Source organism: Onychostruthus taczanowskii, unplaced genomic scaffold (genome assembly GCF_017590055.1).
Source record: "Onychostruthus taczanowskii isolate IOZ18803 unplaced genomic scaffold, ASM1759005v1 scaffold20, whole genome shotgun sequence".
Taxonomy (NCBI): Eukaryota; Metazoa; Chordata; class Aves; order Passeriformes; family Passeridae; genus Onychostruthus; species Onychostruthus taczanowskii.
Genome location: NW_024499240.1, coordinates 15,068,593 through 15,083,307, shown reverse-complemented (window position 1 = coordinate 15,083,307; position 14,715 = coordinate 15,068,593). Strand labels below are relative to the sequence as shown.

Sequence of the window (14,715 nt, the reverse complement as noted above, 5' to 3'; positions counted from 1 at the left end):
ATAAAATTTTAGAAGCCTGGCTCACTGAGTCATCTTTTCAAACACAATTAACAGACAGTTTGCTGGGATTTCCATGAGGTGATGGCTGTGTCTGCAACACATTTCAGGGGAATTTATGTCTGAAGTGGTATGGTTTGAACTAGTATGGCTCACAGAAGGAGCAGTGAATAGATGGTATTCTGAACAAATGAGAAGGTCTGTGCATGTTGGATGGAAGAGAAGGTTTCAGCACATAACTTCATTCTTAAATATATCAGTTATAAACACAAGTACACACTGCCAAACCTAAAAGTGCTTACAGTCCACAGGAGGAAAAGAATGAGATACCTTATTTGTTTGTTCTCAAAACAAAAAGAAAACAAAGCTAAGCATTAGAGAAAAAAAAAAACCACAAAATGATAGCTGGCTATAAAACATTTGGCAAGTCTATGTCTTTGCCAATTTTCAATACCCACACAAGACACCTTAACAAAATCTAAGAAAGAAAAAGGTCTTTTTAAAATTCTTTTTTAGAAAAGGACCTACTTTTTAATCACCAAGGCTCAAGGTGCTTCAAGAGCAAAAATGCAACTGCATACCTCAATACCAAAAAGTCATCAAAATGCATGTTTGTATTTGTAGGTATATTTGTGGTATATAACCAATCTGGTGGGTTTTCAATAAAATATTGAATACAATTTATTTCTTTTACAGCATTTATAGGTTTATATGTATAGAAAAAAGCCCTTTCATTTTTCACCAGTTCAAGGTCAGTAAGGTTTAGGAAAAAAAGAAAAAAAAAGAAGAAGAGGAAAAAGGAGGAAAAAACATTCTCACAAGTGCCACGAGGTGGCACCCTTTAAACACAACTTTCTCATTCTGGCCCACTGCTGCTGGTCAGGAAACAATTAAAGGTTTTGCCTATAATAAAATCAAAGGAAAAAGCAGCTCACGGTAGGACACTCCCAAATTTCTATTTACTTAAACTGCTACTGTAAGTAAAATTGAGTGTAAATCCACATGGAAAGAAAAACATATGAATGGTTCTGAGGATGTCCAAGTTTATTTTCTGTCCTCAAAAGACCATTTGTTAACAACTAAAATATCATCATGGTCCAAAACTCCCCCTCGCTAGATGCATTCTGAAAATGCAGCCATACTATTCCCTAGTTGTCTCTCACTGTTACACTAACAAAGAATCTGGTGTAAAACATATGCTAATACTACCGAATTCATTTTATATCCAAGGGTCCTGCTTTTGTAAAAGGTGGAGACACACAGCAAGGTTGAGTTCTTTCTGCTCACTAGTCAGCAGGAGCCTGACTTTAAAGAACAAAAAACAATCTGAAGAAATAAATAAACAGCTTGGAAATGTGTTTAGTGCATTAGTAACATCCTCAGTCAGTAATGTATTTATCCAGATTAATTTTACAAGGGCAGTCTGTACAAGATTATCTGCTCCATAAGGGTTTTGGTTTTTTTCATAATATAAACTGCAGGTGTGAGCTAACACTTCTTTTCCACAAGTAAAAATAAACCCCCTGCACTAGCAGTCAGTGTGTCTCTGAGAGCAGTGCTCTTGGTCTCAGACCCACAGCCTGGCATAGACACAGCTCATCAGAACCTCTGATGGAACATTTGCAAAGGAGCTGACTGCTTCTCAATCCCTTGTTATTCCTTGAAAGCAGAATAATAACCTGTGTCAAAGGACTCAAAGCCATTTACAGCCTTTTGGGATTTTAGGTGCTTGTGGAACCACTCTGTAGAGACACATGGGATGCATGGCAGGGAATCAGAATTTATTTAGCATCTCATTGGCAATATTGCACATTGTAGGAGAGCACTTCAGACACAGTCTCACTCTGAGAACACAAGATCTCTCTGTGTACCCCAAGACTCACGCACAACGACTCCCAGAGCTCTATTAAGCATTTTGATACTCATTCTTCTGACAAATTTCTTCTGGAGATCTGAAGAGCAGCAATGGCTTGGCAAGCATCTCAAAGAGACTGCACACTTCCTGCACTGCTTTAACAACGTCATTACCATCTACAGAGAACAGGCACACACTGGAAACAGGGCAAGGGAGTCTGGGTTATGCCTAACCTCAGTATTGGCTTGCTCTCTCCTGAGGGGTAGGAAAATATCCACATTGAAATTACAATGATTTGACTCTCAAATCTGCTTTTAGCAGCTTCTGCCCTTCAACCTAGCTTTTTAAAAAGGAACATGTCATCTGGGGTATTTTCAAGCACTCCTTTTTGGCCTTTCTGTGGTTCTCCACACACAGACACCGAAATTCCCTCATGAAGTCTTTATTTCCACTGAGCAATCCTGGTTACATTATTCACCAGCATACCAAAAAATGTAGTCACATATTAACTCCTGCTAACTTCTGAGCTTTGTCTTTTCTGCAGTGCTCTGAGCCACACAGCTCACACTGCATCTGCTGCAGTGACAGCAGTCACCAGCAAACAGCCATCGAGTTCTAATCAAGGGAACGTGATGTTCTAGTTCTGTCTGAGAATGTTTGTTGAGAAAGTATGGCTTTGGTGGAATTACTGCTAAACCTCTGTCCATTTCTCAAAATATTCAGGTTTCAATCTACCCCAGCAGTGATGAAGTACAAATGTTTTGCTCTTTGTTAGCTGATTCCTGGAAAATACGAGGACAGTTTTGGTAACTCTAGAAGACATAGAGACAGTTTAAAACCATTTAATCTTTTGAGGTTGCTTCAGGTACTTTATGTCTGAGCTATTTAATAACTTACAGGTCTTCCCTTTGGTCCTCGTTCTCCTCGTGGACCTTGTGAGCCTGGAGGTCCCTAAAAGAAAGACCAGAAATATTAAGTCTCTTTAAAACTACCTAATGATTAATACAGCTCTTCAAATATGAAATCCAATGCTTATTTGAAAATTAATTTCTGGGATTTTTTCTACATCACCATGAAGACAACAGCTATAATAACTAAGTATTTAATATTTCTTCTCAACTGGACATTGCCTGAAAGGAATAAAACCATGATGCAGAGATCTACAAAATCTTAATCTCTCATGTGCTGCACAGGTTAATCCAGCAAAGATTTTCTGAATGCTGGGTTTGAGACACCCTCCCTGCAAGTCCAGGACTGCCCTGTGCTCAGCCACAGCCCAAAGCATCCTACAGCTCCTCCTACCCCTGCTTGGTCCATGCTGGAGAGGCATTCCCCAGCATCCACCCGGCACTAAGAGCCTCAGATGTCCATGTGCTACAATCCATTCACTCAGGCACAGGCTGACTTGACACTGGGAAAAACATCCCATCATATTCTTGTCTCCTCAAAGCCAGTGGCTCTGCAGATAGCACCCACTGAGGCATGGAAGAATCCTCCTTCACATCATCCTCCCAATACAAACCAGGCATGGCAGGAAGTGGCAGATGCCTCATTAGAGAAGCAGAAGATCAAAAAGTACTCACGGCTGGTCCCGGGCGGCCTCGTATGCCTGAAACCTAGAGCAGGGAACATAAATTAAAGTCACCACATGTCATGGCTGCATCGGTCCTGACTGCTCTACAGAAAATCAGTTATTGAAAAGCAAATAGCAAGGCAGGACACTAAAGTACCAAGCAAGTTAAAAGTCTTTTTAGAGAAAAGTGGAAAAAAGCAGTAAATATTTCCACTGGTTAACTTTTTCTAGCCTTTTTATTAGCAATGTGAGCAAAATCTTAGAAATATCAATGCTCCTCTAAAAAAGATGAAATTAATAAGTGAATTATAATTATTTAGGCTCAAATTATTGGTTACTTAAATCTGTTTGTCTTCACAGTAGAAAGGAATAAATAGAGAATGAGATTTTATTTCACCTCTTTCTGGATACTAAGTTACCAATTACACTTCTACAAAAATCTAACCATAAAGATTATGGCAGAAGGACTAAGAACTAAAAGGAATGTCTAATGTTACATATGTGAAACAGCATACTTAATTCTATTCCTTTCATTCCTAGGCTGTAAGGTTTTGTTGTATTTGCTTCATTACTGAAATTCTGCACTAACACATGCACTTCTAGGGTGTGCTGATGGATGAAGAAAATACTGACTTACAGGTGGCACTATTCCAGGTTCTCCTTTTTGTCCCTATACGAAAAAGATACCAAAACATCAGATGCCAGAAAAGAAGTGCAAGTACAATTACCAGTACCAGTTTCACCAATACCATCCCTGTACTGTGACAGAAGTAAGGCTTCCTTAAAAATACAAGACTAAATTAAAGTACCTGTGGCAAATAATCCATATTATTTTAATGACTATGGACACTGATTAAATTAAGGCTATAAATTAACATTAACCTCTAGCTGCATAACATACTGTCTGAAAGAAGAATTAAACTTAAAAAAAAAATGAAACTTTTCTGTTAGAACTACTAGAAAGTGCTAGAAAATACATTGGAGCTCTGTTGCTGGATGATTTGATTCATGTGAAATACAGAGCCTAGAGCAGCATTTAGATTCCATATCTTCAAGATACTAAATTAAAATATGTATCATCAAATCCATGGATATAGAACTCCATCTGCAGCCTAGGGACAGGTTATGGTACAATGATATTGCATAGCTTCAGAGTGAAGGACAACAGCAATTGACAATTGACTTTTCTTTGAGCTGAATGTGTTGACAATGATTACATCAAATAACTGGGTTTAGACCTACCAGTGATAACTGTTTTTTTAAGGAAAAAAAGGAGTTTGCAAAGATAAAAAATGTTCTGCCTTGCTTATGAAATAATAAATAATAAGATGGGTACAATGCATTTACTTCCATAAACTACCTCTGCAGAGAGAGTACTCCATTTTGGTGAGTGCATGTACTTGATCACCTAAAAGTTATTTCAATTATTTCTGCAGTTGCTTACTATCTTAGAAGCCTATTTATGCCTTTTCATTTCTTCTGAAAGAGCAGGTCTTCCCTTCATTTAACTGTACACAATGAGAGAAGCTGCCCACAGAACCGTGGCTCTGGGCAAGGACACAGGATTCCAGTGCCACCTCCTGCCCACTGGGCAGCTCAGCCTCAGCACAAAAACCAGCTGCAAGCTTTAACAGTTCAGCACCTACTGACAGAATGGTCCCTTCCCTCAGCCTGTGGCACTGCTAGAGGTGACACAACCAAACTACTCCAACTGGAATTCCTTTGATGTAGACAGCAGAGGTTTTCAGCCAGGGGATTCTCTATATTAAGATCAGGATTTCTGCCTGCATCCCAATGTTTTTTTCATGTGGACTGCAATCTCCTTAGCCACCAAGGAAGGCCAAGAGAATGAACTGCATGTTTTTAACAGAGATTATGTGTATCTTTTGTGATATGCTTCAAGGAGATGCATGGGAGTCTTTTAAGAGTAGTAATACATTTAAAAAGAATAAAGGAAATCTTACCTTTCTTCCTCTACCTATGATAAAGGACAAAAGAAGAAAAGAGAAGAAATTAGTGATTTTGCTCTGATAGACAGAATACAGTAAGAGTTGAGTGAAGGTGTTGCAGCTAGAGCCACCCCTGATCCTGGAGGCAGAGGGGATGGTGCATTTCCTACAGGGAGCTGGGAGAGCTCCCAGGGACACACATACTCCCTGGTTCAGGTGTGAGGAATCACAACACTGTGAAAAAATGTCCTCTAATTCTCAGCCTTTTTCCTGATTGCACAGAGTAACAAAAAACACTTTGGGAAAGCAGGGAAAGCAATTCTCAGATTGTCAGATGCTGGCCTAATGACTGACAGAAAGTCAAGGGAAGCTTTACTACTGGCTCCAACAATAACTGTTGATGGATCCACAACATATTACATGGTATTCTTCAGAAGACAGAGTTCACAGAGGGACTTTTGGCCTTTTCTTTTTTTTTTTTTTGTAGAAAGCACCTGCACTACCATGGGTGTGCATTCAGAGCCATATAGCCACACTCATGCCCACAAAAATCCTTCAGAAGAATATTTTATAAATGCCTCGAATAACAATAAGGAATTTGGGAATGTATCCACACTGCTTTTATATTTGCTGGGTGTACCCTGCTGGTGTTGGCCCAATGGCTCCCAAACCAGAGCAGGATGCACCATCTATTTATTAATGCTCACCACATCTTGCTCCACTGCTCAATTACAATAGTCCCTGCTTTTGTCTTTATCTCTGCTTTGTTCAATATTAAGCTGATCAACAGCAATTATATCTCCTGAAAAAATTAATTATTATGCACTGAATGTAGCTCTAATAATTCAATACACAGTGTTATGTAGCTTTAATTTCAAGGTGAACAATTCTCTTTTAGGAAAATGAAGGGGGGATTCCTTTATCCAAGTCTCTCCAGGAAGAAAAGACTTAATCTTTAAGGTACATAATAGAAAATATGCAAATAGAGAGTCCATAATGCTTCATGCTTCTTTTATATCTCACAAAAGGATGTTTCCACTTTGGGGAAACATTTTACATTTACTCAGTTTACATTTATTAGAGGGTCTCTGAATTGAGCATTTGAAAGAATGCACTTATTTTATACAGTTATGTATTCAATATATATATATATACCTTAATATGTTTATTATATATACTTATCTTTCAGTTTCAGATGAACCACAAAAAGAAGGCAGAAAACAACCTCCTCAAAATATCAAGACAGGTTTCAGATCAACCTTTTAGCTGTAAAGCCATTTGAACTTATATGAGACTCAGTCCAAAGCAAACTGTTTTGAGTCAGCTATGGGGCAGCCCAAGAGGGATGATAACAGCAAAGTATGTACTATTTTCAGACTTAAATTTTCACCATAAAAATAGCATTAGGAACTTCAGAACCACAAGGTTCCTAGTTCTTTGGGCTGTATCTCCTTTCAAACTAGAAAAGGCTCTTACCTATGGTGGGGTCAAAGTCCCGTGGTGTATGGGGACACACAGGACAGCACTCTCCTGGGGGCACCTGGGGGTTCTCACACTCCAGCAAGTCTTGACACTGGATTTCATCGCAAAGAATAGCTCCATTGTCACAGACACAGATTTGGCACGGTGAGGGCTTCCAAATATCCCTGTTCAGGTACATCTGTCCATTCTGAGTGCAGGCTATTTCTTCACCATCTTCTCCTGGGACAGAGAAGAGAATATACAACACATTTTCCAACCTTGAAATCAAAGTAATGGGACTGGACAAGGAAAAAGCACATCTGGAGATGAGAAGCAGCATCATATACACAGAGAAAACAACACACCAGCATAGCTCAAGCTGATGTTAAGGACTTTTAAGAGACGTGTCTTTTTTCTTTTACCACCTTACTTCTTGATCAGAAAGAAGTAAAACAGAGTCCCCAATTTCCCCACACTATCAAAGGAACTTTGCCTCATGAGTCTTTGGATGTCATTCTGCTCAGTGGGGTGTCATCTCTGCCCTGAGGAATTCCTGCCAATTCCCGGCTCTGTGTAAGTGCTGAGCACAGCACATTGCAGAGATCCGACTGGGGACAAGAACCTGTGACTTCTGTCTGGAACAGCACAGGCTGCCTGCTCCCTGCTGGCCTATGCAGCCAGATGGGACAGGGCTCAACAGACCCAGCAGCAGTTGGGGGAAAGAAAAAAGAAAAAAACCACATCCCATTTATTGGGTGAGGTTTATTTATTGGTGTGGGAGAATATCAGCACTGAGAATCAATTCTTCCAAACAGGACAGCCAGCCTCTGTCCAGAGGCAGCAGCAGCAGAACCCACTGCAGTGGTACTTGCAGCAGAGTCTCCAGCTGAGTAACAAGAGGCTCCTCACATGATTCATGTCCAGTTTTTATAATCTGGCCGTGGCCCCACATGATTAACCCAATATACAAACAATATTGCCATGGATATATCTTAACTACGTACAAAATACCCCTTAGATATTTTAACCATATATGAAAGACCATCCTTTGTCACCATTTATACAGGACCAGTATGGACTGACTATATGCATACATCCTCTCTATGTATTTATTCACACAATCACACTTACATTTGTACTGTTTTACCATATATAAGTTTTTGCCTTTGTTTTATTCCTACTTTGTAACCAAACACACTGGATATGTTTGGATTTTTTTTTAATCATGAGGTGAGTATATCTCAGTATCTTCTTCTAAAATTAAAATATATCTGAGAAAGAGTTCAAAAAAACAAGTAATGTAGAAAGTTTTCCTTGTGTATCCAACATTTCACAGAATGCCCTAGCAGCAATAAAGGACTTTTTCATTTTGTCCTAATGAATATTTCATCCCCTAAAGGAGCAAGCAGCTGCAAAAGAACTGTCCCCAAGCTGTCCACAGACCATGTGTCACAACTTGCAAACCAAGAAGGCCAGTGCCAAGACAGTGTCTGAGTCACACATGGCAAAGCTGTCACTCACAGTTGAAAAATTATTCTCCTGACCCCTGAGATGCTGCAGAGAAGACTGATCTTACATGGGTGGGAGCTCCATCTGACCACAGAAATCCCTCCTATCCAAAATATCTTTGAAATTGGACAATCCAGTTAAAACCACTACTGAAAGTTCCCAAACACATCTAATTTCTAACTGATACAAAACTGGGAGTAGAGTCAATTATATACACAGGACACATCTGCCTAATCAAACATCATAACCATTGTTTGTTTAAGCAAACCTGTTACTAGTGTAAAAATTAACAGCTCTAAGCACAAAGACATTTTCATTGTTCCATACATTTCTGTCCTAATTTAAACCAGATGTAAACCGAAAATTACAAAGCAATAAATATGAGCAGATTTGGAATTTCAGCTTTGTGCCTCATCTCAAGCCCAGTTACTCCATCAAAGTCAAAGCTTGAAGAAAGGGAGCAGATGTGCCATTAACTGTTGCCTGCCATCACTAACAGCTTTTTAACACAAACTCAAATTGAAATTTTCACCAGATCAGCTCCTCTTCAATTGCTTTATCACACCAACAGAGTAAATGACTCGAAGAGGTGCTGCAGAAGCTCAGGAGGAAATGTTTTCAGTGTGAAGTAAAGACGTCAACCAAGTGTGCTGTACAGTCCATTTATGACACTGTGAGAATCATTTTCCAAACTGCAGATCGTATTTTGGAAACCACTCTTCTCATTTCTCCCTTGTGAGCATGACATAATGCACTGTCTGACATATTTAGCCTTTTCCCCCCAGATGTCTGGCATATGGTCTATGTCTTCTTTAACGTATCACCCACAGAACTCGTTGTGCTGTTCGAAAGAGCAACAGTTTGCATAAATGAAATTTCTAAGTTATTGAGCCCAAAGTCAGCATTCTGTCATAACTTCAAATAAACCACATAGCAACTGCTTTGGCAAATCAGAGCTGAGCCAGATGGTGACTAGCTTCTGCCTGGGTCCTGCTCAGCGGCTGGAAAAGAGGCAGACAAAGGCAGGGGGAAAAGCACATACCAACTTCTGAAAGCTACTAAGAAGTCTGCTTCCCTATCAGATTGCAGATATGATGACAATGGAAAAAAAAAATTTCTTTTTTTTAAATCCTAAACCAAAAGAAAAAAAACCTAGCACCTCGTAATTTTGTCAGAAAACAAAACAATACATCTTTTTATTACATTCAGTGCTCCTAGGGGCTGTTTTCTGCTGTGACTGCATTACACTGAAAGAGTAACCTGGAAAGGGCAGCTGTTTCAAAGCCAGCTCATTTCACAAGAACATTTTGACATTCTATTCCCAGGCCCGAATTGCAGGCATGTTATCCAGCTACACCCAGAGCAGCAAAGGCAGCAAAGGAAATCATTCTACCATTTCCTCTCTGGCTTGGAAATTTGCAGGTTTGTTTTAATCACAGAGACCAAGTTACAAACTCTTTATAGATCACATGTTCTTTCTACCTCTACAGGTGAAACATAAGGTGCTGAGTGGCTTGAGAAGCAGCTTTGGAAATTTTTAATGAGGCAAAAGGATCTGCTAGGCCATTAAACAATTCCTTTCTTACCAATAAAAAAGTACAACTCTAGTTGGTAACGGACCTGACTAAAGAACAGGATTCAAACCCACTGAATCTCAAAGCAGTCTGCAAATATAAAAGGCAAGGTAAGAGAGGCACCCAATGATACACTTAAGACTCATTCATCCATGAGTTTACACAACAACCAACCTTCAGAAAGAGGATTTCAATGCAAAGCACAGCAGGTAAAATGCAATTTTTTTTCTGCTGTATGTGTTGGAGTAGGGTTCAGCTTTAAAGATGTAATTTATCAGCAGTCAAACTGCCAATTACAGCTAAATTACCAGATCCTCAGACACAGAAACTATCAGCAGCAGCTCAGAAGTGAAATCACACCAGGCACTGCCATACCCAGTTTGGTGTCACCACTGAAGCTGCGCTAATTAGTGGCAGGGGAGGAAGAGGACAGGGGTCCCAACATGCCATGCCAGCCGCTAGATGGCTGTCACTGTCCATCAGTCATCACGAGCAAGTGTCAAAGGTCGTGCACAGACCAGGTGTGTAAGGCCTCCTGTGCTTGGCTGCTTGTGCTGAGCTTGTTTTCATTTCAGGTACATCTCTCTCAAGGTTAATTCTCAAGCCAACAGCAAGAAAAGAATGTGCACAGACGCGGTGTGTAAGGCCTCCTCTGCTTTGGGATGCCTGTGCTGAGCTTGTTTTCATTTCAAGGTACATCTCTCTCAAGGTTAATTCTCAAGCCAACAGCAAGAAAAGAATTTTAGAAGACAGCATATGAAATCATTTCAATTTTTCACCGCATCATTTTGAAAGCAACACCTGAAAATTTACTGCTGCGTCATTTGTTGTTAAAAGTTACTTACTTCACATTATTGTGCCTATATTGCTTTCTTTGATGCCTGATTTTCATCTTGCATATGGAAAAAGGAAAGTAAAGCCTGGACATGGAATCAAGCAGAACAAATAGAAAGAAAGAAAGACAGGCAGAAAGACAGACAGAAAGAGGGAAAATGACACCACAAAAATGTGCACCATAAAAAGTAGAAGCAGTGAACCACCACTACCACGGCTGAGGTGATGGCAGGTATAGGAACGACAGGAATACATCTTTCAATGACCTACTTGAAGAAAATAAATGGCCCAAGCAAAACCTGCATATATGAGTGTTTTCTGCAGACATGAACAGCATTGAGTCATAGATGAAACAACTAGGAAAAGAAAAGGATTTGGCATCAAAGCAGCTCCATTTCATCACATTTTTACTGGTCCTACCAAATGTGCTAATCAAAGGAATCTAGAGGCTGACAGACCTACAGTGGTAGAGAACACAGTCTAACAAAAGCAAAAAAGATGATGACTGGTACTGAAAGCAGTCTGCCAGTTATAGGCTTTCTTCTGCCAGGATGGGCTTCTTGATGCATAGTGTAACCAAAGTCCAAATCTTTTGCATTGTTTAACATAAAAAGACTGGAACAGAAGGGGTACAGTTATTTAATGAAAAAGGGTTGGAAATAAAACTGCTTGCACAGGGGTCTTCTCATCTTCTCTTTGTCATCCTCATACTAGTTTGTGAAAAGCATAGGGAAATATAAGATTACACAGATACAGTGGTTTTAAAGTTTAAAAAGCTAGAAAATGAAAAGCTGAGTTTTGAGATATGAATTACAAAAGTTAAGCCTGCTGACTCACAAATCAGAAGTGCAGAAGTAAATCAACATGAAAGACAATACATGCTAACAACCATTCTGCAGATGCTGTGCATGTGTACAGCTGCCAGGACAGGGACAAGAGGAGCTTGGGCTTAATAATGTTTGACTGTCAGCCTGCTGCAACAGCCATGTAGGGCTTGATCCAGATCCCATTGAATCAATGGGAAAAAACTTTTACTCCTATAAGAATCATAATTTTTTTTTTTTAATTTTGGTGTTTTTTACTGAGTAGTAATCAAGTGTTATCATTCATAATACTAATAGATATAATTTATAATACTAATATAAATAATTACTGGGACTTGCAAATTATAATGTAAACATCAATTATTCCGAAAATCAGTTTTCAAGAGTGCTGAGAAGTACAAAACATATTTTGCATTTGTTGCACAGAAACAATTCTTGTTAATAATGATTAACAGAAAGAATTTACCTAAGTACTTTACAGTCACATACATGAGGATGAACCTGGAATACTTTACTGATAAAAGACTCAATTGATGCGCAATTTTGCCAGTTTTGTGCACATAAGCATTTAGGAAGAGAAGGGAATTCCAAGTTACTGCCCCACCTCCCTTGTAAAAAATGTGGGTAAGAACAAACCCCTTGCATTAAACTTATGGGAATGTGCACAGGCACAAAGTTTAAAACACAAACCTGTAAGAAACCAGATTTTATCAGAACTTTTTCTTAGGAAAAGAGGTGGGGGAGAGCTAATCCATCCTTCAGAGTTCCTGCTTAAAAAAATCCTAGGGCATAATTTGCTAAGTTGACAATTAATAAGCCTTTTTAACAGCATTCCACAGAATAAAAGGTGTTGAATTCTTTAAAGTCCAAGTGAGTTTTAATGTGACTGAGGAGCTCAACTCTCTAGTCAAGGAGCTGCAAGACTTCAGAAGTAGAAAAGTTCCAGGGTATTCTCTTAAGTAATGTAGATAATTTTAAAATATGTATTTTCAGCTGGAAAATTACAGGCTCAGCTGCTTTCTCTGCAGAAACCACAAGTATCATTAAGTATGAATAAATACTGTGAAGCAGTAGGTGCAAATCAGCTCCCAAGAATACACTTAACTAATTGTTGGAATTGCTGTGACCATCAATGAAGCCTTCCTAAACCCATACACTGCATCTGGCTGGGAGGGAGTTCACCCTCGGATATTTACCAAATAAGAAAACCCAAAAAAAAAAAAAAAAGCTCTAAGCAGTAGTCACAAGCAGAAAGCAACAGCAGAACAATATACCCTGTCTTGGGAGAAGAAATAATGTCTCAGGTAAAGGGCTCCCTTAGTGTGACCAGGCAGATAAGGTTTGTTTCTTCCAGCAAATAAATAAACACATCTATAAATGAATAAATAAATAAATAGATCTGTTTCCGCTCAGCATTGTGATTTAGGGGGAAACTGAATAGGAAAAACTATGCTTCGGATACATTCTAAAACCTCCAAATTAATTGTAAACCAGTATCTGAAGTATGCAACTGTTTCTACACTTACTTGGATGGAATCAATACTACCCTACAATTGGTTTGGTGGTCCCTATTTCCCCTTTTTCTCACTGGTTCATGAATTTATGTCTCCATCAGGGCAAAGAGAAGTTCTGCTTGCCTTTTTATGGATGTTTCGTTTCCAACACAGAACAATCAAGAACAATGTTTTTATTACAAGATCCAACACATGCTGAATACAAAGGCAGAAAATACTGGGATCCCTTCCAGTGAAAAGGCTTTCTCTCACCAGTCCCACAGCATTATCCAATGTTTATTATACTATTCAATTCCCTAAAAGCAAATCATGGTGTTGTATCTACATCATAACCTCACTGGTCCTGAGCTGCTGAACAAGACTCAAACCTTGTTGAGTCAATGCTCCAGACAAGGCAGGAAACTGCCGAAGCAGCCTTGCTCAAAGTTTAGTCAGACTGGTCCTTTCCTTTTGGTTATCCCAGTCTTGGACGTGTCTATTTCAAAAGCACTCAGTTAAACAAACTCATTAGAGTTATCCCATCAACAAGGTTAGATGTAAATATGTTTAACTTTGTTTTTCTCTGTTTTTACTTCAGCTCACAAGTAGGCTGGCTGGACACACTGCTGGGTGCCTGCAGGAGAAGAGGGTGAAGGAGGCAGCTGAAGTGCCTGATATGCCAGCAGTGCTTATACAAGTACTCTTGGATGACTACATTCAAGCCTCCAGCATACAGTGGGAAATAAAATTACTTCCAAATGTCCAAGGCTACACAGAGACTGTCATGGGGAGGCATTCAGGGCATGCCTGAGAAAACACTTCTGCAGATTTCAGCAGTTGGAGCAAATCAGTCAAAAGGCAGTCAGTAGCAGGGTCCCTGGTATCTGCTGGAGCCTACAGGGCCACAAACGCTCTGCTTGGACTTTGTCATGCAAGGTAGTTAAAGTCAGTTCAGCTACTGCTGAGTCAGTGCAGAAAAAGCCTAAACAAAGTGCTTATCATGGGCAATTATTATGTTTATTATCTCAAAAGAGGCTTGAGGCAACAGAGATCATTCCATTTTATACGCAAAATGCTGGAGCACATTCTTGACTATGGGATGACATTTTTAAGAGGAATCACTTCATTTGCATGAAGACAGGCTGGTCCCAGAGAAACATCAGATTCTTTTGGTGGGGAGCTCACAAACAGAACACACAGCAAACACGTTTCAGGCAGTGGAGGCAGGGCCTGGTCTTGGCACTGCTGAATGTGCACAAGTTCAGCAACGCAGGAATTGTCTTTAAAACTAAAACAAAACTAAACCTGCAAATTAGCACATTGCCCAGAATGTAAGAGGTTGAAACCTTCTGAAAACAAACACACCTCAACAGTGGAAATCCTGCCCAACTTGCTGCTACTGGAAATTTAAGCAAATGTGATCAGGACATAATGAACTGCACATAATATTTCTAAACTTAAGTCTAAAATAGCAAGATTACACTAAAAATGTAATATTATTCTACAGTCTATTTTGGCTCCCTTTCTGGAATCCATAAATGTTTGATTTTGGTCTTTCCAAAAGGCAGACTTGGACCGCTGCAATTTAGTAAAAATAATGCATTTTGGCTGTGAAGAAAATTCTGTCAGCTACTTCCTGTGCCATT

General features: G+C 39.4%; 1 protein-coding gene across 2 annotated transcripts in view; it reads right to left on the bottom strand.

Annotated features, from left to right (window-relative positions):
- The window catches only part of COL5A2 (collagen type V alpha 2 chain), a 98,048-nt gene that overhangs the window by 41,146 nt on the left and 42,187 nt on the right, over window positions 1–14,715 (bottom strand). For both annotated transcript variants that reach the window (XM_041403455.1, XM_041403456.1), the window contains exons 2-6: window positions 6,851–7,075; window positions 5,390–5,403; window positions 4,063–4,095; window positions 3,436–3,468; window positions 2,750–2,803 (exon numbers count right to left, since the gene is read on the bottom strand). In XM_041403455.1, coding sequence (XP_041259389.1) covers window positions 2,750–2,803; window positions 3,436–3,468; window positions 4,063–4,095; window positions 5,390–5,403; window positions 6,851–7,075 — 359 coding nt within the window. The remainder of the gene's footprint in view (window positions 1–2,749; window positions 2,804–3,435; window positions 3,469–4,062; window positions 4,096–5,389; window positions 5,404–6,850; window positions 7,076–14,715) is intronic.